The sequence below is a fragment of the Netta rufina genome (assembly GCF_964035555.1).
Source record: "Netta rufina genome assembly, chromosome: 10".
NCBI classification, from domain to species: Eukaryota; Metazoa; Chordata; class Aves; order Anseriformes; family Anatidae; genus Netta; species Netta rufina.
Window position 1 is genome coordinate 7,946,668 of NC_140133.1, and position 23,764 is coordinate 7,970,431.

General features: G+C 44.0%; 1 protein-coding gene across 1 annotated transcript in view; it reads right to left on the reverse strand.

Moving 5' to 3' along the window:
• Positions 1-443: 443 nt before the first annotated feature.
• Positions 444-23,764, reverse strand: part of USP4 (ubiquitin specific peptidase 4) — a gene marked incomplete at its 5' end in the record, with an annotated part of 44,551 nt that continues 21,230 nt past the window's right edge. The window contains 11 exons of the mRNA XM_084292589.1: positions 444-2,993; positions 3,121-3,209; positions 4,636-4,739; positions 5,512-5,661; positions 6,559-6,674; positions 8,296-8,366; positions 8,446-8,658; positions 9,633-9,721; positions 10,283-10,474; positions 22,570-22,664; positions 23,370-23,453. Coding sequence (XP_084148715.1) covers positions 2,892-2,993; positions 3,121-3,209; positions 4,636-4,739; positions 5,512-5,661; positions 6,559-6,674; positions 8,296-8,366; positions 8,446-8,658; positions 9,633-9,721; positions 10,283-10,474; positions 22,570-22,664; positions 23,370-23,453 — 1,305 coding nt within the window. The 3' untranslated portion in view covers positions 444-2,891. The remainder of the gene's footprint in view (positions 2,994-3,120; positions 3,210-4,635; positions 4,740-5,511; positions 5,662-6,558; positions 6,675-8,295; positions 8,367-8,445; positions 8,659-9,632; positions 9,722-10,282; positions 10,475-22,569; positions 22,665-23,369; positions 23,454-23,764) is intronic.

The window sequence follows — 23,764 nt, forward strand, 5'->3', positions numbered from 1 at the left end:
GCGTGCCTGCAAAGGAGGCTGCAGGACTGCAGGACAACCATTTCAGCAGCCACAAGCCCAAAAGACACCACCTGCTACTGGAGAAAACAGTGATAAGGTCAGGGCACCTTCATTCTGCAGAGGAAGAGGAATGACAATGAAGCTGAGGCTGCCCAGTATCACAGAAAGGTCAGGACGAGCTTCGTTATGCCTCCAGAGACGAGCGGCCCAGTGCTGCAGAGGGGAAGAGGCACCCTCTGAGCACCAACTCTTCGATTTACACAGTGGTGTGCTGTTCTCCTGAATCCCCTTGGCAAAGCAGGGTGGGCTGCGCAGCCTCACTCTACTTGCCATGGCCCAGCTGAAAGAGCTCCTGCAGCACCAGGCAGCCCCACAGACCAGCAGCATTTCAACCCGCACTTCAGGTCACTTAACGAAAGCTGAAAAAAAACAACCAAACCCAGTTTTTCAGTGCAAACCACTCTTTAATTTTCCTCTTTGTACAATAGAGCCAGCCACTTACAAAGTGCTAGTCTAAAAAACAGGTCTGGTATTACAGAAGACACACACCAGCCTAAGCCCATCGGCTCAGAGTCAGAGAAGGTAAGAGCTGGGCCACTTTTTCTGCAGTACAACAGAGTCTGTTCAGCATCTGAGCATCAGATTTAGCCCCACTGACACATTTCTTAGTGTCAGCACAGGAAAGGAAGTAAAGAGGAGAACAAAGGCTATTTCAGATAGATCTTTCCTTTAAAAAGGTCTTTTAATCCCTTTTCCTCTCCCCCCCATTTTGGAATGCCCGTGTGACTTTCAGGGTAAAACTAACAAAAATGCTGATCAGAGTAATTCAGTGCAGTGCTACAGCTTAAAAGTTGATTTTTGGATGCTCCCCTCGGTAACGAGGAAAGAACAGAAATAAAATATTAAGAGTTGTAAAAATCCCAAACAACCCAAAAAAAAAACAGAACAGCAGAAGCAAATAAACAATTCGGAACTCTATAAACTCAAATTTCAATGCTTTAAAAGCAAAATTCTGCAGAACAGGATCATAATACTAACGTGCCAGCTAGAGACAGGCCTCCCAGTCCTCCCTCCTCCTCTTACCAAGACCTTCTCGTGCCCTGGCTAGGGAGCCGTAGGTGCTGCCCTCCCATCCCACTGCCTGGATCAGGACAGGACAGCAAGCAGCCAGCTGTGCTTTGGCAGGGCTGCAGCACAGAGGTCTGGGGACTGGCACGTGACAACTTCCTATGGCTATGGGGCTTGTTGCTGAGGGAAGCAGGAGGGAGCTGAGCTGGTGCGCCTGGAGTTCAACGATGGCTGCTGTTATGTTGACAGGACAGTTATGGCCAGCAGTGAAGCTGCAAGAACTGTGTTAAGAGGAGAGTGTGACTGCAGGAACACATTTTGTTGGGGGGGAAAGGAACAAGCCCTCGTGAGGCAATAGGCTTTCTTAGCCTTTGGTTCTGCCAATGCACCTGGCTCCGAGAAGGAAAAAACCCTCCTGTGTGGTTTGCCACCTCAAGCTAGAATTTACCCTCAAAACCACAGATTCAGACTAGATTATTCCTATTTTTCATGGGAAGACCAGTTCTCCATCAAGGACTGGCCCAATCTAGTGGTCACTGGAACCCTCATTCAAGAGCAAAGCTGGACTCAATTCCTGCAAATAACAGACATTTTGGTAAAGGTGGAGCAGGAAGAGCATTTGCCAGTTGTGTCGGAAGGATGGAGCAGAACAGCTGAGCAGCTATGGCAAAGGGGAACTGTGGCCAGGGCCTTTACACCTGCAGTCTCACAGAAAGTGTTAGGGTGGGTGACATTCAAGGGAAGAGGACAAATGCTGAAAGAACAGTGCAAAAGAAAAGTCACGAGAAAAGGACAAAACCTGACACAATCCATTGCACTGGGCTAGCATCCTTACAGGCGACAGCTTTGGGACACAGAAGCTTTTACCAGCGTAAAAGCTCCAAGGAGACACTTAAATGAGCTAAAAATAAAAAATAAAAAGTGCTGCAACCATACAAACCATGGGGAAATGGTGGAGGCAGGAAAGTCCTTAGAGTGGCCCGAAGGTGGCATGAGGGATATAGGAGACAGATTGAGAGGACAAGAAGTGGACAGCCTTACAGGTGATATTTTCTCTAGTGAAGAATAGGAGCCAGAGCTCTAAGAGCTGCATCCTGCAGCCACTGTGCAGAGAAGCCCGTGCATGCACCAACCATGAGGCCAGGTGCAGTAAAATTACCCACATGGCAGGATTCGGTGCTCACATTTACAAGGCTGAGTCAAAACTGCCCAGAAGAGTTGTGAAATGCATTAGCAGATGAAAGGTGCAAGAAGGAGAAACTCTTGGTGCTTGGCAAGGGAACCAAAGTACAACAGCAGAGATGGAAACAGGCAAGCCAGATGGATGTAGATTTGAACTGAGAGCTTCCAGAAAGGGTGCACGCGACTCCTTGGCATGGGATGGGGGGGCCTGGGGCATCAGCAACTTCAGAGGATTTACAGGAAGCCCCTGTACCAATTCACAGAATCTTACCTACCACTCCACGGGCCTCACAACATTCAGCTGTGATCTCCAATTCCTCCTCTCCCCAACCCCAGCTACAGCTCTCAGCCCGGCTCAGCCCTGACCCCTGCCTCTAACCACACAGCTCAGCCAGATTTTTAAAAAGAACTTTATCAAAGCTCCAATATATGTTATTTTTGGCCTCTAAATATACAAGTGTCAGCACCTATTCCTGACTCTCCAGTGCTATTCTGCAACCCCAAGCACCGGATCTTTCAGTGCTATGTTTTCTGCTCAAATCCTACAGAAGGAAGAAAAAATTTCAGATGCCTCAGACATAGCTTTAGAAGAGTGACCGCTAACACGGTGGGCGAGTGCTGGGCGGGGGCGATTGCGACGCTTAGTTGGTATCCATGCCATCACACTCTTCTTGGGGAGGAGATGGAGCAAGATGTTCTTCACTGCTTCGGCGCTGATAAAACAGCACATATGCAGCTTTTGTCTACCAAACAGAGAAGAAAAGAATCTGAAAGACTGAAGCAATCCATGTAGCTTAGCTAGAAATATAACACCCAAAGCAGGAACCACCTGCAGTACAAACTCGGATTACCCTCAGGCCAAGCACTCACCACTATTTGGTCTTCTGAAGCCACAGATACGCTGCTGTCATCAAAGTAGTACCACTTGTCGTTCACTTTGTTCTTGGCATAGGCGGTGTCTGTTGGGAGGAGAGACTGCCACTGAGGTGGTGCCACCCAGCTGCACCGCACCAGTGACATTCAAGGCTCAAACCAGTCAGGGGAGATGGTCCCAGAGCTAACGTTGTCAGCAGCTGCCCCACACCTCATTCACTATCACAGCTTCAAGAACACGCTGGGTCATCTAGTGAGGCTAGAGCTATGTCCTGCATGGGACTCAGCACTAGTAGTAAACAGCGCCCATGGCTTGCACAGGTACACTCTGTACTGGGTTAAAAACTGGCTGCATGGCCAGGCCCAGAGAGTGGTGGTGAACAGAGTGAAATCCAGCTGGTGACCAGTCACCAGGGGTGTTCCCCAATGGGTTGGTGTTGGGACCCATCCTCATTAATATCTTTACTGATGATTTGGATGAGGGAATTAAGTGCACCCTCAGTGAGTTTGCAGATGACACCAAGTTGGGGGAAGTGTCCATCTAGCAGAGGGTGGGAAAGCCCCATAGAAGGACCTGCACAGGATGGGTCGATGGGCAGAAGGCAATGGGATGAGGTTCAACACGGCCTGGGGATGTTTAAGGAAAGGTCGTATGTGATGCTTAAGGACATGGTTTAGTGGGTGATATTGATGGTAGGGCCATATTTGGATCAGATGATCTTGGAGGTCTCGTCCAACCTTAATGATTCTGTGATTCTATAATTCTGTGAAGCACCCTACATTTGTCTGTGTGGTTTTGTTTGTTTGTTTTTAAAAACAGCCTGGAACAAAGGGGAAAAAATGTAAACCTGCTTTAAATTGCTATTGCACCAAACAAGTCAGGAAAGCAACTGCAGAAAGGCACCAGACCCAGGTTCATGGCAAGGTATGTTCTCTGAACCGTGTCCTTGGCCTACATGCAACTATTTGTCACACCTTGTGTGACACCACTGAGGGAACTGGCAAGTTCTTGCCTGGCTGGCTCAACTGCTCACAACCTCTGCTCTGCAGCTGTGCCCATGCTGGACGAGCAGCTACACTGCAGTTTGGTGCAGGGCAAGAAGCTGAGACCTGGAGTTGAACTGACAGCTTAAGCTGAAGACTCTGCCCCAACACTCTCCAGTAGGAAGCTCCACAACATCGTCATGTTCCAGCATTGAAAATGAGGACACCTCTCGTTAACTGGAAACACAGTTTGCACACTCTGTAACAACTACTAACCAGGGTCCTACAGTCGTTAGATTCAGACCCAGGCAGCTGCAAACTACACGAACTAGCTGGCTGCTCAGCAAATCCTAACAGGAAGGAAGCTTCCTTTCAGTAAGATACTCACTTGCCTACACAACATGAGTAAGTTTTGGACTAGACACCCTTGGGTGAGGGCTGCTGCAGCTCTCCAGTGCACAGAGCCTCCCATGGTCCCTCTGTCTCTATTTCCTTGCACACATGAAGTACAGAAAAGCAGTTACTTACAGTGGCCTACTCCCATGGCTCCATAGTGATTGGAAACTGCAATAAGGTCATAGATATACGAGCCTCTTCTTGGATCACAGACAAATTCAGACATGTTTAAACCCCTGGAAGGAAATCCAACAGTATAAGTACAGGTTACTAGCATATTTTCTGAAAACTAATGCCTGACACACCTGCGAAGCTCTGCTGGCAGTCAGCAGTGGCTAAGGATTGTGCTCTGCTGCTGAACAGCCAGATGCTACCAGTGTAGATGTGCCCGTGTTACCAGAAACAGGAACCCTCTCACATAGGGTCCTAGTGAATTCATCAGGTGCTGCCAAAAGACTGAGACGGAAGTGCTGAATAAAAATCAGTTCAGAGTGTGTCCATGTGTAGGCATGAAAAGCAAGATGGAAGTAGTAAGGAGTATTGCCTCAGCATCAGGGCTGAGGCAATCCCAAGCACAAATACAGGCTGGGGCTTTGAGCAACCTGTCCGGTTTCACAGCAATCCCCCAGTTTTAATCTTTTTTCAAAAGAACCAATACCTGATAGTAACTGTAGTTCTCTGAGATGTGTGGAACTGATTAACAAAACCAAAAACAGGTAACGCAGAGCTGATTCACATTCTGACTTTCTAGGAGTGTGTCTACCATGTAATATAACACACTTGCCCACCCTATCTGCCCAGGAGCAGAGCAACAGAAACTGGAAACTGCTGATGGGCCCTGCATTTTGATTACTACCCAAGTTTCACTTATGCCTGCTGCTTTCAAACCCTAAGACAGAACTGTTCCAGTTATAACATTAGTAACAAGCCCACACAACAGTAACATCAGAAGTAGATTCCTCTTGACCAGCTCTTCACATACAGATTAGCTCGAAGGAAGAATCCTACCTGATAGGGAATTCAACAACGGTGTCGAGTTTATCCCTCCAGTATCGGCTGTATGAGAAGCGTTTTAAATGAACTACCAAAATCTTGGGCAAAGACCACAAGTCAAACTTCTTTGTGGCCTGTTGATGTTTCTTACAGTTAGGGCAGTACCTGAGGAAAGAGTACAGACAAGGAAATGAAAGGCTACGGTAAACAAAAATCTTCTTGTCCGTCTGTTAGAGGATACATCAATACTGCAGTTCAGTCTCTGACTTAGAGAAGACATTTCTGGCTTGTGGAATATGCAGGAGAACACAACTCCCTGGAGGTGTCAAAGCTACACGCTGCTTTCACTTTGTAGGTAAAATGTCCAATTGCAAGCGCATTAACTGAACATTGTTCAAAACCAAATAAAAGGTTTAAAGGTTCCACTGCTGTTTTGTTGTTTGTTTTATTGTTTCCTGATGTAGCTCAAACAGGTAACAGGTACAAACATCTAATAACCTGTAATTAGAAATTAATAACAAACGAGCACCTACTACGCTACAGGTTGTTTTCTTACACACCCAGCAAACAACTTCCAAGGATGTTCTGTATATACATTAATCACAATTTGGTCCCTTAGGGTGACCTAAGTGCTGTACCTAATCCCTCAACTGGGGATTTTTCACAGAGTTAGGAGTGTTTCAGGATGAGTACAAGCTGAAAATAGAAGAGTGAAGTAAAAAAACAGCCACATGCTAGCCATGAAGTAGCCACACACTTGCACTGATATCACAACTGCTTCCTCTGATGCATCTGGAAGATAGATGTACGTTGGAGAATGAAAAATAGCCTAATCTCTATGTATCCAGTGTCTTTTTGTTTAATACATGCAGGAAACAAGTATCTGTTATTAACCCATGCTTGCAGCCTACTGTCAGTGACTGAACAAAGACACAATAGACTTCTTCACACCAAGACAAAGAAGCAGACCTAGGAAATTATCAGAATCCCATGACAAATAACGTGAAATCAAGCGGTTACAGCATTTTATGGTAAATGTGGCAGGCAGAAAGATGGTCTTACCAAGGGTCATGTTCACCGAGTGTTTCCATAGTAGTAAAGAGCTCTATGCAGTCTCTGAGAGCTACCACAGCCTTCTTCTTCTGTGGCTGTAACAAACTTGAATGCTTTTCGAATGCCTAGTGAAAGAGATGCGTGCTTTATTCATTTCCATGTAGGCTTTAATCCTTGACATCATGAAAACAAACATGGCCACCTTCACTCTGCTTATGATTTCTGGACCTCTTCTCCACCCACACAATCAAGCTTCCAGCCACTCCTTTCCTGTGCTCTGAACAGTCCTTTTCACTTTTTCCACCTCAGGTATGATCCTCCCAGACTCCTCAACAAATTTAGAACTCCTCACACCTTAGCAGCAATGAAATAAGGCTGGCATTTACCAGAACTAAACACTTTCTCCATACAAAAATGTTTATAAGGTATGAAAAGGACTGGAAACACCCAAAAGCAGATACAAGGAATGATTATGGTAGTTTCGTGACAGCTAGAACAAAAAGCAAATAAAATATCAGTCTGCACAGCCTTATGACAACCAGACCATTAAACTTGTTCTCTGACAAGATTATGAAACCCCTAGTAAAGGACAGATAGCTCTGCAAACATATGGCATAGCTCAAGTATGCTGCAAGACATCCAGAATAATCAACAAATGTTAAAATCATTATGACATATGCTAAATGTATTCAAGTGATTGACAGAAACCACATGATACTGGGGCAAAGAAGCTATCAAATCCTAGAGGAATAATCATGTTTGATATACATACTTTCCAGTGAACCAGCTCTTGCTCTAGGCCATTCAATTGTTTAAGTGTAGCCTCTTAACAAGAAGTTTAAACAAAATCTTTGCTGTTTTAAATGACAGAAAAACAAGTAGTACCCTGATAATGCAACTGCATTTTTTTCCTGGGGATACCAGAGGGTGGTAAAATTCAGGCATTCTGGAATAAGTGGATGAAGCGCACTTCAACTTGCATTTGCATCCAGGTGATAATTTTAGGTATGCCGTATAACACTTGCAACGAACAGTTTCGCACACACAAGCAGAGTGTCTGGAATATAATCCTGGCTCTCCGCCCCTACCTTCTATGAAGACAGTGATACCAGATAAATGTTCCTCTCAAGCTAGCACAAACTTGAAATTGCATCTAAATGGAATAACGCCATTTCCTTTAATCCTGTCCCAAAAGTTTATACTCCAATTTGGTATACCCATGAGCCCAAATATGACTTAGCTACTGCCTAGCACTGCACAATGCCTACACATGGAAAAGTTGCTTTGCGTGAGACCACATTTAACTAATGGGGGCCTCTCTTCATAAGACCAAAACTTATGTTCTTACTTCAAAGTTAAATTATTTTTGTTTTGGCAAGGGAGCAACAACAGATTGTTCTGTTACAAAGCATGACTCAGCAGAACCCACAGAAAGAACATTGTGGTTTCTATGAAGCTCTGTGCATTTGGTTTAGTGTATTTTTTATTTTTATTTTTTTAATTTGAATGGATAATGAACTAAACTTGAAAAAAAATAAAGTATCTACTTTTAGGAACACTGGTAGCAGATATCAGCAAAAACAGATCTATAGGCCTTATCTCTAGAAGATTTTAAGTAAGCTTATCACATGCTGCTTACTCAATTTTTATGCAGGGGACCACACCTACATTTCAGTGCTTACTATAATCTATTTAAGTACCATGAAAGTTACACACACAGTATTTATGAAAAGAGCATACTACAACCTGTGCCTCCTGTTCATCAAAGAGTAGCCTCCGCGTATCAGAATCCCAGTCAATAGCAAGTGTAGAAAAAGCTACGAGAAATACAAAAAACATTTGTTGCAAATTTGTTCATGAAAGGAGGAAGAAAAAGTATGCCAAGTCAATAATTACCATTCAGTTTCAAGATTTTTCCTTCCACAATGGAGTTTATCTCAGAGGTCCCATATGAATTCACAAGGCTAAAAGTGAAATGCTGCTTCTTGCAGGGCTGCAGGTCTCTTGTTGACTCAACCTGCATGCAACCATCAGAGTGGCATTCAATTTCTGACAACTTTTCCTTGCCTTCCTGTCCGCCATCCTGATGGTCCATCTCTTCAATGTCACCTGGCAAAATTTAAAACAAGCCAAATATTGAAGAGTTTCGGTTAAAGGTTTAGATTGAGACCTCACATTGAGGGCTGTTTGCAGGAGCCTGTGCACAGTTGGCTTAGAATTTAATGAAAAACACACACAAAAAGAAATCTGCGCTTCCTAATCACTGCATCTGAAGCTGTGTTTTGTCCTCTAGCAAATGTCAGCTAAAACACTGGGGTTTGTATCCCAGCATCAGACATGATGAAGCCTGCTTAATGCACAGTAGGTTATCAAATCACACCATCTGATAGCACACCCTAATAAACACCGCAAAAGAGAACCAGCAAAGGTTGCAACTAGGTGTCTTCACAGAAGGGAAAATATAACTCCAGGGAAGCTGTTTCCATTCCTTGGTTAAAAATGGGCATGCTTTCTCCCCAAGTTAAATTTCCGATATAACTTGTTGTGATTGTTATTCTCAGCATCACAAGCAAATCCTTTCAGAAAGGGAAGGGAAACATGTATTTCTCATCACCAATAAAAGCTTCCTTGTAAACATCTAACCTAGGCACAATACCCCATGATTCTAGGTCCAGGAATACAAAATGCTGTTTTCATTGCATTTCTCCAAAACTTGCCTTCCTAGGATCTAACAGGCCAGTTTTCATCACAAAGGGCACATTAAGAAAGGATTTTCCTCTAGAGGGAGGCACCCGAACACCTAATAAGAGCACCAAGAACTTCACTAACACTGATCAGGACAAACACACACCACTTTTTTTCTCCACCTGTTGCTTGCTGACATCTGATCTCTCTAGGAAGGAAAATGGTCTATGGGAATCTACACCACACCATGACAAAGTTCTATGCAACAGTGCAATTTAATCTTTGTGTAGAGCTAAAAATCTATCTGCTGGAGCTTAAGCCACTTACACACAGCACAACCTAAATGCTGACAGAAGCTTTAAGCTGAAAAGCTTCCAACCAATTTTGAAAGACTTTACCTTCAGCCACACCGCTGGAGCCATTGCAGGTTCCTTTGTCTGAGCAGGGCGTCGAGTATTCTTCTGCCAAGGGGAGTTTCACGTAGCGACTAAACAGAGGTCATATTTTTATCACACAATCATAACAAAGCTGTACATCAGCACAACTGCACCCTCTCCACCACCAGTAAATAGCAGTCCCTGCCACCCAATTCCCCTCTGCAAACCACCATCCACACACTAGGTGCTCTCAGTCAAACAAAAAAGTCAATAAGTTTATGTTTTCACCACTTGTACCAAGTTTTACAAGTTGTAGAAGTAGCATAAAAATAAGTTATGGTGGCCCATCAAAGGAGATACAGGAGAGCCCTCAAAACATTTCCCTAGTTGTGCTCCTGATCTGTTTTGCAACACCAAGCAGGGGACTTTCATTGGGACCACCACCAGCATCATCATCTTACAGCCCCCACTTCTACACAGCCCAGAAAACCAGGACCTTGAAATGCTCTCGTGGCCTTCAGACACTTCTGTAATCCAAGTGCTGCTTGGTGGTCCACAAACAGATCAAGGAAAAAATTTCCCACTAAAAAGGATTCAGTGATCTTATTGCAGCCTAACTCAATAAGCAAACCCTAGAATTCTGCACAGGTGTAGACGTAGACGTGGCTTACCTGATCTGCTCCAGAACTACAACGTACAAGTGATCCACCGTGAGCTTGTGTTTCGGCACGGATATCAGCAGTGGCTGCCCAAACAGAACGGTGCCTGAAGTATTGCTGGATTGCCTCACTGTCTTTTCCCGAAAGTAAACGGAGAGAGTAACATACTCTGAGCCATCCTCACTTGGCTTGCAGACTTCGTATCTGTTTGAAAGACAGGCATTTCCACAAGTTATTTGTGCTGCCGAGAAGCACAGCGGGTAGAATCAATATCAACTCAGTCCAACAACTCTCTCCACCACGTTCTCCTGAGAAGGACAAAAAGGGTTGTACTCCATGCCTTTGTGCCAGATATGTTTCCTGAACACCTCCCACGGCCCACAGTGGCACAGGATACGCACCTGCAATCAACTCAGCTGTCACCTTCCCTCTGCCTTCACCTCCTATATTCACATCCATCTTGTCACTCACGTCCCCAAACGCTACCCTGACAACTAGATGTTGTTTCAACCAAACCATGGCATCAGTGAAAATACTAAATGAACTTTTAAATCCCTGAAACCATGTTTGTTCTGTCTGGAGACGGAAACCCTCCCAATACCTTGGGTCTCGCACTCCCCCAGCCTCTCATACAGTTACTAGCCTGGGCTCACACCACCAACCAGCCAATGCTTCAGGAAACCAAGGGCTGGGAAACATTTGCTTCACAGAAAAATCCAAGGGCTGTAAACACAACAAAAACATTCTGGAAGAAACTGGGGGGGAAACGTGAAACTTAAGGGCAGCCTTGGTTGCAGTGATCATGAAATGGGGGAGTTTTGTATTCAGAGAGCAGCAAAGAGGGAGCACAGCAAGCCCCCTGGACTTTGGGAGAACACTTTGGCCTCCTCAAGGACCTGCTTGGTTGAATATCATGGGACAAAGCCCTGGAAGGAAGAGGAGCCTAAGAAAGCTGGTTGATATTCAAGGATCATCTCCTTCAAACTCAGGAGCAATGCACCCCAAGAAAGAGGAAGCCAGGCAAAAACAGCAGGAGGCCTGCATGGATGAACAAGGGGCTCCTGAAGAAACTCAAGCACAAAAAGAAAGCACGCAGACAGTGGCGGCAAGGACAGGTAATCCGGGAAGAATGCAGAGACACTGTGTGAGCAGCCAGGGATCAGGTTAGGAAAGCTAAAGCCCAGACGGAATTGAATCTGGCCAGGGACATCATGGGCAACAAGAGAGGCTTGTACAAATACATCACTGATAAAGGAAGATGGATAAAGGGAAATTGTGGGTCCTCTCCAGAAGAAAATAGGATACCCACGACCCAGAGAAGGCTGAAGTACTCCATGACTTTTTGCCTCAGTCTTCATTGGCGAGCGCTCTAGCCACACAGCCCAGGGGGCAGAAGGCAAAGAGGGACTAAGAGAATGAAGAACTGCCCACTGCAGGAGAAGATCAGGTCTGAGACCATCTAAAGGACCTGAAGGTGCTCAAGTCCACGGGACCTGATGAGATCCATCTGCAAGTCCTGAGGGAACTGGCAGATGTAGCTGCTAAGCCTCTCTCTGTCACACTTAAGAAGCTGTGACAGTCTGGTGAAGTTCCCAGGGACTGGAAGAGGGGAAACACAATCCCCATTTTAAAAAGGGAGAAAAAGAAGACCCAGGGAGCTACAGGCCAGTCTCACCTCTGTGCCCAGCAAGGTCATGGAGCAGATCCTCCTGGAAACTCTGCTGAGGTCCATGGAAAATAAGGAGGCGACTGGAGACGGCCAACAGGGCTTCACTAAGGGCAGATCGTGCCTGAAAAATCTGGTGGCCTTCAGCGATGGGGTTAGGGCATTCACGGGTAAGGGAAGAGCAGCTGATGTGGCCGACCTGGTCCTGTAGGAAGCATTTGACGCTGTCCCCTGTGATATCCTTGTCTCTGAACTGGAGAGAGATGCGGATTTGATGGATGGACCAGTCAGCGGGTAAGGAACCGTCCGAATGGTTGCAGAGAGTTGCAGTTAACAGCTCAATGTCCAGGTGGAAACCAGTGACAGAATTCCTCAGGGGCTGTACATGTATTTAACACCTTTGCTGGCAATCTGTACAGTGAAATTGAGTGCACCCTCAGCGAGTTTGCCAATGACACCAAGCTGGGTGGTGTGGTCAGCACACTGGAGGGAAGGGATGGGGATGTCATCCAGAGGGACCTGGATAGGCTCGAGAGGTGGGCCTGGGTGAAACTCATGAGGTTCTGCAAGGCCAAGTGCAAGGTCCTGCACCTGGGCTGGGGCAATCCCAAGCAGGAATACAGACTGGGTGAGAGAGACAGAGATAGAGACCAGCCTTGCAGAGAAGAACCTGACAGTGCTGGTAGACAAAAACCTGAACACAAGCCAGCAATGTGTGCTTGCAGCCCAGAAAGCCAGCCCTATCCTGGGCTGCACCAAAATCACCATGGCCAGTAGGGCGAGGGAGGGGATTGTGCCCCTCTGCTCTGCTCTCACGAGACCCCACCTGCAGCCTGCGCTCAGCTCTGGGCCCCCAGCACAAGAAGGACAGGGATGTATGAGAGTGAGTCCAGAGGAGGCCACAGAGATGAACAAGGGGCTGGAGCACCTCTGCTATGGAGACAGGCTGAGGGAGCTGGGGCTGTTTGGCCTGGAGAAGGGAAGGCCCCGGGGAGACCTCCCAGCAGCCTGCCCGTGCCTAACAGCGGCTCCAGGAAAGCTGGGGAGGCACTCGTTGGCAGAGGGTGTGGTGATAGGACAAGGGGTAATGGCTTTAAACTAAGAGAGGGTAGGTTTAGATGAGATATAAGGACGAAATCCTTCACTCAGAGGGTGGTGAGGCCCTGGCCCAGGCTGCCCAGAGGAGCTGTGGCTGCCCCATCCCCGGCAGTGCCCAAGGCCAGGCTGGATGGGGCTGGGGGCAGCCTGGGCTGGTGGGAGGGGGCCTTGCCATGGCAGGGTGGGTGGAATTAGATGATCTTCACAGTCCCTTCCAAACCAAATCAACCTGTGATTCTATGAAAATAAACAGCTCCAGAGAGCAGTGAGAAGACAGACACAGCTTGTGCTACTGGGTGAAACAGCAACAGTAGATATTCGCTTTTATAAGTGTCAAAAAAACTATGTGACCCAACACTATTGCATTTTTCACCCCCATGTATCTTCTGAGACTGTTCATTAGAAAATATTTATGAGATCTCAGGAATGCCACGTCATACTGCTCTTTAACTTGGTGAGTCACCTGTCCCAGGCTTATATTTCTTTTTTCATTAAAACTGAATTTTTTTCAGAAAAGAAAAATAAATATTTCATGAAAAGATGCCACTAAACATAACCACAATCACATATCTGGGCATACCAACTCTCAGCAGCTCTCTTACATTAGAGAAGCCACTTTCTCTCGAGAGACAAGAGATTTTTGCTCCTGTGTTCAGAAGACACTTGCAGAGGAGGGAGTGGAACAATTTCAGAGTTGCAGTTCTACTTCATTCTATTTAAAAAGAAGTCTGGGTCCCAGCTTGAGGCCTGCCCTGAGCCTATGTACGTCAGTAGAAAGCATAAAGAAAAAAATCCCTTCAGAGAGTTTCATCCCAGCCCCCAGGAGCAATAGCAATTAGCAGAGCCCTCCAAGAGCAAGCGTGCATATGGCAATTCAATGACCACGACTGCTGAGGTTTTCTATGCTATTGATGCTATTCAGTGAACCAACAGCACTGCATACAGCTTGCACCTTCTGAAGTTTCCTCAGAAACAGCACCACAAAGAGCTGAATTATTTTACATAGTACTGTTTAAATAACAGAAGACCATCATACTCAGAGCATCACTGACGATTAACTCCAGGTCCTACGAGACCCTTAGGCTGGTCTCCTACAAAACAGATCAGTACACGACACAATGTACACATTCCTCAGCGTTCTGGTGACTGCCTCTCACACCACCTACACTGCTGATTAAAGCAGCCCCCACTCATACCCCATCCTCACGCAGGTTCTATACAAAATCCTGCCTCTGTGCTGGAACAGATGGGAAACAACGAAAAGCAAAGTGTTACCCACACACAGGTGCCATCCACCACGAGCAGCCAGCGTGCCGTACCCCTACAACACTCCTCAAGAGAGCATCTTGCAAACTTCTTACTAGAACATCCCAGCTTGGTTACTCGAGTGCCCCTCTACCTACTCTGCTGCAGAACGGCTGTTCTTCTAGTATTACAGACAGATGTATCAGAATCTGGATCACTTTCTGAATCTCTTCAAAAAGAGTATTTAAAAATCAATTAAAGAAATTAAGAAAATACTTTATCAGTATTTTAAGGAAGCCTACAGAGCTGATAGAGGGAATTAGGTGACAATGAGCTGTACTTCTGTACCCTAGAACTTAATTGAAATAATAGAAGATAAAGATGACGCTACGCCAGATTCCACAAGGTGGTTTCATAAATCAGCCACCTGCTCACCAGCTACCACACTGAACATTATCCTTTATAATTCATGACAGCCTTTACAGATGTTTTTCAGTGAAGCACCAGTAAACAGGGATGGCCTTAACCAGCCTTCAACCTGACAAATAAGCACCAGGAAGCTTTAGGCTTGTGGTTACTATTCAGAAAGGAGGCCCTGAGCAATGAAGTAGCTAACTTTTGATCCTTTGCAAATTAACATTAAGTGAGAGCACAGGAACATGAAAAACTACAGGAAAGACAAGGCAGGGTGATGTGAAAGGGCACTACAAGGAGAAGACGGTCTGAGCTAAATGCCGGGGTAATATATCACAGATACCTATCTATCACATACCTACCCACACACACTACAGCGTGTTATTCAAGCATTCCCTGGGATGGAACATTAAACACATCTGGAAAACACTGCGTGGGTCACAGGTCAGCACATAACCACCAAGAAAACAAGCACATTTTGTATGTGAACAGAGAAGGGTAGAAAAGGGTAGAAAACATGCTACTGAAGAAGCTGACAAACAGATGCACCTGAACAGGATTACCATTCCACATCTACCCAGACACGCTGCTGTGAAGTTACAGCATTTTCAGAAGTTGACAATAAGAATGAACAGAGGCCTAGAAAAAAAGACTGAGTGAAAACAAAGCACATAGTCTATCTCTTCTGGGAAATGGAGATACTCCTGATCTGTTTACTTTCTCTCATGACATGAGAATAAACACAATCAAGTGAACTAGGAGATATGAAACTGGAAGTAAAACATATTTAGACAACAGGTGGATCGCCCTGTAGAAGCCTGTCACAGGATTTTCCAAGTCATGCAGAGGAGCAGGATTTAAAAGGATGAGGGTACTCAATGAGTAAGATTTTTCTAAAGGTTAAAGAATACAAACACATACTGGAAGGGTACAAACTCTTGTAAACAAGCAAACAACTGAAAACAAGCTTCCTAGATTAGCTTGCTACAGTCTCACGCATTTCAGATTTCACACAAACTCCTGGGCTAGCTGGTTTGCTGACCTAGCAGTGCAATAACTGTTCTAGCTCTTCAGTAACAAACTTGACCTTTCTGCAGCCAATCATTGTTTTCAAGACTACCTAAACATAAAACACAGCATGTTGTAAAAGAAGGCAAAAAACATAGTACGTATGGCAAACCAAATATATTTTATTAAAATATGCAGCTTTTATAGGTTAAAGGTGACCTGCAAATCAATTTGTGCAACTCTCATCCACGTAAGCAATACACGTTGTGTTATATGCCCCATTGGCCAGGCTAAGAGAACAGGGAGATCTGGTTTATCAGTCAAAACATTTTTCTTCTTAGGTCTTAGGAACTAAGAAGAAATACTAGGAGTTGTGCCCATACAGCAGCGGGCCATGGAGTCTGCTTTCCAGTAGCACTTACCTGACCCCTTGTAGGCCGGCTCCGAGCTCCAGCGGGATCCCTGGGTGATGTGATATCACCAGCATGGTGCATGCGGGGGTGTTACATTGGAGCGGGAGCCGGGGGTCCTAGTGGGGCTGCACTTCATGGAACCTAAGAAAAAGAAATAGTAAGCATTTTGGTTATGTGCTGAATGCTGCTCTCTGCTTAGCCTGGAGAATGAGAGCATTCAGCACAAACACTGAAGTGATTTTGTCAAATTGATTTGCAGACCACCTTTTCATGAGTGACTTTCTGGTCATTTGCCACAGAACTCCCTGTCCTCTCACAGTACCACCGTGACTGCAGACAAACCTTTACAATGCTGCAATAAGTGGGCTACTCCCACTGCTCTTCGGCTGCACAGCTCCACGTGTCATGCCAGCAACCTTCCTTATATCAAAACCCTTTATTTCAGCAAGTATCTTACCTCTTCTCTGATGCTAAATATATTAATATATCTTTCGTTAGGACTATACTACATTTCCAAGCCTATCATGAAGAGAAAGAGAAGAGTACAAGGCCCTGTGACAGAATGGGCTTGGAGAATTCTAGTCCCAAATCCCTCTCCACTGGAGAAAAAAAACATTGTTGTCCTCTTGCGTAAATGGAGCCAGATTCATTTTGGAATGCTTATCACTTCAGAAGTCCGGTGATGATTCATTTTTCTTTTTTTTTTTTTTTTCTTAAGAGGTTTTACTATCAGAGAGCACAACAGGTAATATGCCATAATAACCAATAAAACAGAAACAGATCAGCTGAAAGGAAAAATACATCCTAGCCATCCAGGATCAATTAAAAAAAATTACTGTCCATTCAGCTTCAACTCCAAATGGAGTCCAAGGGCACTCTTCTTCCTAATACCAACACTTTAGCAGAACATGAAAATTCACAGCGCAAATCTCAAAACACCCCATGTGCACTGCAAAGTCACAGAAAGTTGATGACCTCCCTGTCTTGAGTGAAAACAGGAAAAAAATACAGCTTCCTGAACACTAAAATCACTTTTAAAAGGTGCAAGTCACAGCAGACACTGGTGCCAAAAGCAAGACACCAAAAATTCTAACAGTAGTACTGTCATTTCTTATTTTTAAAAATGAAACAAACAGTGTCAGGGGCACAGACCTTCTACGGGACTAGATGTTTGAACTAAGACTAGAGTGTTAGATTTGGAACTGAATTTTGAGCTGAGCTGTGTGTTGCCCACTGGCTAGCACACTACACTCTAGAATCAGAAGTCTGTCGAAGCAACAGGGATATTGTTTTCACATGTAAGCTCTGGTTTGCCTACAGCTTTCAGTGAAACAAACCTGGAGAAAATACTGCCAGAGGCTGACCCTTTACATTGAAACTTCACAGTCCTGAGTCAACTTCAGAGTGGCAGCTAACAGCCTCAATACCTATACCGAGGTATTTGCAAGAAGTAATTTCATGAAATCATGCTCCAGCTAGGAAAGAACAGCCTTGCTCCTTCTGCTCAGCTGACAGTAGCTTGTCTCCTCCTGAACAAGCCCAGCAGGAACAGATGTAAAATACAAACCCTGCAAAATCAACTGCTGGATTCTGTCTGGCAACCTCTTTAGATGGAGACAAGGAGAGCAAGGCACGAGACAAACCCACTTTGGATGCAGCTCCTTGTGAGATCAGAGCCTTGGGGCCCCCCATAGCTCCCCCAGTTACTGCATACTCGTCCCTTGCTCACGCTCTAGCAAACAACCGCAGTTACTAACACCACCTTGTTTTGCTTTTTTCAGTGGAAGGGAGGAGTACTTTTCAAATGAAGAAAATATTACACAATTAAAAAAGATTATTCGAACTCTGGTGGGAGGCAGGGAAGGGAGCTGCCTTCAGTTTATCACAGCTTTTCTCATAATTCCCTTGGCATGGAGATAAGGAAAGAACAAATGAAGAGACCTGTGAGAACACCAAGCAAAATACTTAAACAAAAAAAAAAAAAGAAAAAGAAAAATACATAAAGGACCCACTGATCAGTTTGCAATTTTTAAATACAAGTTTCTGAAATGTACATCTAAGAACCTATTTCTGAATATGCTGTACTGATTAAACTCTATTTTTAATTGCTTGGTTACTTGCACTTTGTTTCCTTGCCAGTGAAAGGAACTTTCCATCTAACTTCAGCGACTTCAAACATAGCGATGAGATGTACACGTTACAATTTGCCAACAAGGAAGTCGTGCCACTGGATGTTAGTGGAAAACAAGAACAGATAGTCAGCACATAAAAGGGACAAGGAGGTGCAGGGATCAATGAAACAGCAATTTGGAAAGAGTTTGAGTATCTGTGACAGTGACTATCACAAATTTAATTACGGTAGACCTTTTGATTCTAGAAAATGTCCTTAATGTAAGCCACAAACAAGTCCATGGTCCTCAACAATCATATCCTGGATTGCATGCACCACCCTAGGTTAATATTTAGTACTTAAGAACACACAACGTAAAAGATACCAGGATTATCAGATCTCTCTCTAGTTTTTCCCCAAATGAAAGCTAACGTACTTCTCACTCAGGTTTGCTGGACTGCAGGCACAGTGTCCTAAGATGGTGCAGATTTCCCATTTGATATGTACCAGAAGTTATTAATGTTAAAAATCTCATTTTCTCTTACTCTTGTTATTACATAAGGAACTTAAGTGATTCTTCGGAAAATCTTAGGAAAAATAGTTTTCAAAATATTGTAGACAAACAGCTTAACAGGGTTTTTCTTTCTTGCATACATGTATAAATCATTATCTTCTCAGGCCAATTTAACACTACAGAATGTTTTCTTAGAAGTTTATTTTGTGGTAATACACTCTTGTAAATGTACTACTAAAAAGACGGGTTAGCATGATTGGCTTAATCACTATCTTTATCACAATTGGTTGATCACTATCTTTAAATCGTGAATTTAGGTGAAACTGCTGTAGCTGTAAAAACATTACACCTACTTTCTAATAGAAGGCAGCTGCTCCCCTTATTAATCAACACAAAGTTTTATTTCAGGAACAGAAGGGAGATACATTATACAGTGTAGACAGGATACACACCCAACTACATCGCCACTCAGCCCAAGAGAATCTTTTCTAAAAGTTCTTGTGGACTATGAAGATGCAAAGAACCATGCTTCGAGTCCTAAGATGCAAAAGTCTTTGCATCACTTCTCTGAAGAACTAGCCTTAATTTAAGCCCAACAAAAAAATATATATATATACTTTTACTGGGCACTCAAGTCTACTTTGCTGACTTGAGAGAAATAAACTATTTCTCAGCTATATGTGATTTCAATTACATACCTCTGCTTTCAAGTGTAGCAAGTTTGCTCTTTACAGGTGGAAGAATTGGAAAGACTTGAGATACCTGGAAATATCTTTAATTCTCCCATTTATTAAACAGCAAGATGTTTGTGTGTAATGAAAGCAGGTAAATAAATGACTAGGATATCAGAAAACCTTGAAGTTATCAGCAGCAATCTGAACACGCCGCCTGATGTCTCACTCATTAGTGAAGCATCACACAGCACCTTCAGGAAGGCTGTGAACACTTCGCAGTCCCTGTTGATAACTTCTACCAGAAGCGTACCACTAGGACTACAGACTGAGGAGCAGCTGGGTATTTGTTTAATCATACCCTTGTCCCACTCATTTCCCCATTTATAGCAGCACAGGGATGCACAGAGCAACACAGCACACTGGACAGGGACCTGACCCGTATCCTGATCTAGCTCTACCCTCTAGTTCCACAGTTCTGCCAGCACAACTAAGGCAAATGAATGCTGAGCGTTACCCAACCAGTATGGGGGGTACAAGCTATTTTCTTGCTTAGAACATAACACGCAGGAAATTTTAGGAACACTAAACCAATGAGGCTAGAAGGAACAAAGTAACCCAACAACACAAGAGGAATAAACGGGGCCGCTCGTGTGCTGGTTTTGGAGAAGAGGCCCACACAAAGCAAATTCACATTTCAGTGCCTGAGTCCAATCCCGAGAAGAACAGTAGTGACAGGTACAAGTCAGTTGCATTTGCTTCTGTTAAAAAATAAATAAATAAATAAAGTAAGCAGGTAACCCATGGAAGTCCCAGAAGTGAGGGAAAATGCCAAAGGGCCAGGATGTCAGCTGGAAGTGCCAGGGCAGGTTCTATGAAAGAGCCCTCTAAGCTGGTATTAAATCCTCCTTTCTGCAAGAAGCAGGAGGAAGAAATGTAGCTCCATGGCTAGGAGCAATTTTCTCAATGGAAAATATGTTTTGAAGCCAGTAGGATAAAAATATCCACATTATTTTGGAAGTGATCCACATTTTGGTAACAACGCACCAAGTCCAAGCAGAGATCAGCTCTCCAGAAGCAACTCAGATCATTCTCATAGTCCTAAAGTTTAAGATTTAGAAAGTTTCAACTTATACATGACAGTTTCAACCTGCTGAAGAGCTCTTATTCAGAGATCTTCAGGGATTCCTCAGTACATGAGCTACATATACAGAAAAAATAAAAAGTTTCCTAAAGAAAACCTGAAGAAAATCTTAGTTTCTTTACACAAAAGATATTAAAAATACATAGCACATACACTAAAAAGCTCGCCTTCAGCATGTTCTTAGTGTCATCACTTTGCAAGAGCTCAATGAAAAAGAATTGACATAGCTATTCTTAATTTCAACCGAATCCTTTCTGTGACAATTTTCAAAGATTCAAAGTTCCTGTCAGTGCCACGACATTCCCACCACCTTCACACCTCAAGTTCTACAAGGCAGTAATAGAAAAAGGGTAAAAATCACTAGAGAATCACTTGGAACTGCAGATCAGAAATCTTACATTGAAGACCTACTTTGCTCCCCATCACCACCCTGTGACGATCTTACCACAGAATTATGTACCCTCAATCTCTCATATATCCTTAATCAAGTGATTATATAAAAAGTTTTGCGTGTTATGAACAAGTGCTGCTGTCATGTTTTGGTACTTCCTTTCAGTAAAAAGGCTGGGGTTTAGTATACAATTTTACATTACTTTTTCTTGGTGGTATCATCCCTTCAATTAGTTCTGGTGCACAACTTTCTCCTAATTCCCACCCTGGTGCCTGCCTGGCTGCTTGTTCTTGTCCCACAGTGCAGAAAACATCTTAAGAGGGTTACGCGGAAAAATAGGATTAGCAAAGTTTCCTCCTGCTGCCTCTCCTCTTTCTTGTAGCGTTATTTTTAGCCCAGGTCAGGTCACTGCTGTGACTCACGCGCAGCATGACCTCATTTACAGTTAAGCCTGCACATAAGGAAATGGTCACTGCAAGGAACAGGGCTGCAGCTGAGCTAATGCTTCCTCAGCAACCCAGGAGCTGAGCTAATGAAGACACAGTTTTCTGTGGAGGAATATGCAACAGATCACACATGTAAGAAAATTCTTTTCTTGCAATTACCAAGTTCCTCAAAGTTACAGGAACAATCCCAAGGTGCAGCTGAGAGATTCTCCAGGCTGGATTTCGGGAAGAGCACTGTAACATTATGTTTTCTACATTGTATGAGCTTTGGAGAAAGGCTTGGTTGCAACCTAATGCCTTACAGTATCATAACAAAATGGATTTCACCAAATATCTTTCCAAGGCACCCTAACCAGCCTCACCTTCAGCTGTCATTGACGAAACCAACGGGTATGACAACAATTTCCAGAAACCATCAGCTTTTCCTTCGCAGCAGCGGGTGGCACAACAGGACAGCACCAAGCAGAATGTCACCGCACTCCACTCGGTGCAAGGTACATGTTGTGCCAGAGTATGAGAGTGCAGGGCTTCAGACCAGCAGAATTTTTTAGAAACAGCATTGTTGCTCTGGAATACTCTCAAGTGAGAAAGACAGGACTTCTTACGAAGGTCTGAACTGGACCTCACAAGCTCCAGGTTCAGCTACTAGCCCCCAGACTCTGTTTTATGTTTCACATGCACTGTTTTCCATTACTCAGCTGCAGCACAGGAACTCTACTTTTGCTCTCCTCCCAGACAGCTAAGTCATCTCATTCACCACATGTGTACCAAACAACAAGCACAACCAAATCCCCAGCTTCACTCAGTCACTTGTAACCCCTGAGGGGAGTCTACACGGTCCTCTGCAGTGGGACACAAAAACCTGAGTAAGCACCAGTCAGGAGTCTATCGAGAACTCCAGTCATGGTTAGCTGGGTGCTGTAACAACTGCATCGGTGTTAGGAGAGGCACAGTGCAACAGCTTAGGCTTGATGCTATTCTAACATCACCTCCAAGGCTTTGTACTGATTTGGAGCATTAAGTTAGAGGCTTGAGGCACAAAAGCAGGAGCCACATGGAAAGGGTCTACAGGAAGGCTTAGGTTTTGAGAAAAACAAAAGGTTCAGGTTCTATATTTTGACACTGAAGCAAATGTTCTGTAACATTCTTTGCATCATGGCATCTTCCCACTTTACTCACACAAAGATGTCGTCTTTTGGCATGATATGATTTAAACCTTCATCCATTTGGAAGATTTTGTGGAATCGATGATTATACACGTCTGTCACCACCATCTAGAACAGCAAGTGATACATGCAAAGAGATTATAATAAATATTTACATTAACTTAGGCAAACTAAATTGGAGCAACAGTTTATTCATTCTTGTGATTTTTCAGCATATCTATCATCAGTACTCTGCTTTCTGTAACAGCACCAGCAGCTAATCAGCTGTATTCATTAAGGTGGATCAGAAAAACAAAGCAAGCAACAGATTGATTTTACAGAGGTATCAAGGAGATGCAGTTCCTACAGCTGCTAATCAGGCTGGTAGAAACAACACAAATCTCAACACCAGAGTGACAACGGGCTATGATTTTAAGCAGAGATCACTCACATCTGTAATTAACTGACACAAAATGAAGTGCTACGCTAGCATCCCGAAAACAGTCCCCATCACCTATGAAATCGTTCACTTTATAAAAAGCTCACCTGATCCCTTTGTTACCAAAAGGATGTCCAACAGGAGGTGGACCCAAAACAGACTGAGCATCTCACATTACTAAGAAACTACACTATCAGAAATGCTGGAGTGAGTAGAATACACAGACAATTTTATTTTTATTTTATTTTACAGTTAAAAACTTCATTCAAACTTCTAATGGAATAACGACAGAACCATATGATTCAGCTTTTTAGCCATTTAAAAGCTAAGACACCAAAATACTTCCAGAAGAAAAAAACATTTATCTAAATCATTATGTTTGAATTTTTCCTTACATTTTCTGCAGGAACCCCAGAAATTTTGGAGAGTGATTCACACAGATCTGAGATGGCCCCCATCATTGGCACCACGACCCGGTACTAGAAACAAAGATAACATCATGCTTACACAAGGCAGAATAAACCCATGTAAGGCAGCGAAAAAGACAACGGATATAAAACTTCGAATTTGTAGGAGTTCTGCTGAAGTTAAGGTCACAGACGCACATATTAAGGTTTTGGGGATTTCAGCTCTACCTTACAAAGCCAGGATATGGAGGGAACAAAAGAGCCTTAAACAGCTGGCCTCCTGCTTTGGTAAGGCTCACTTGTAGCATAACACGCACACACAAATACAAAACAAAAAGCACACACGACAACCTGCTGAGTAGATAACCCTGCTGGGTTACTTT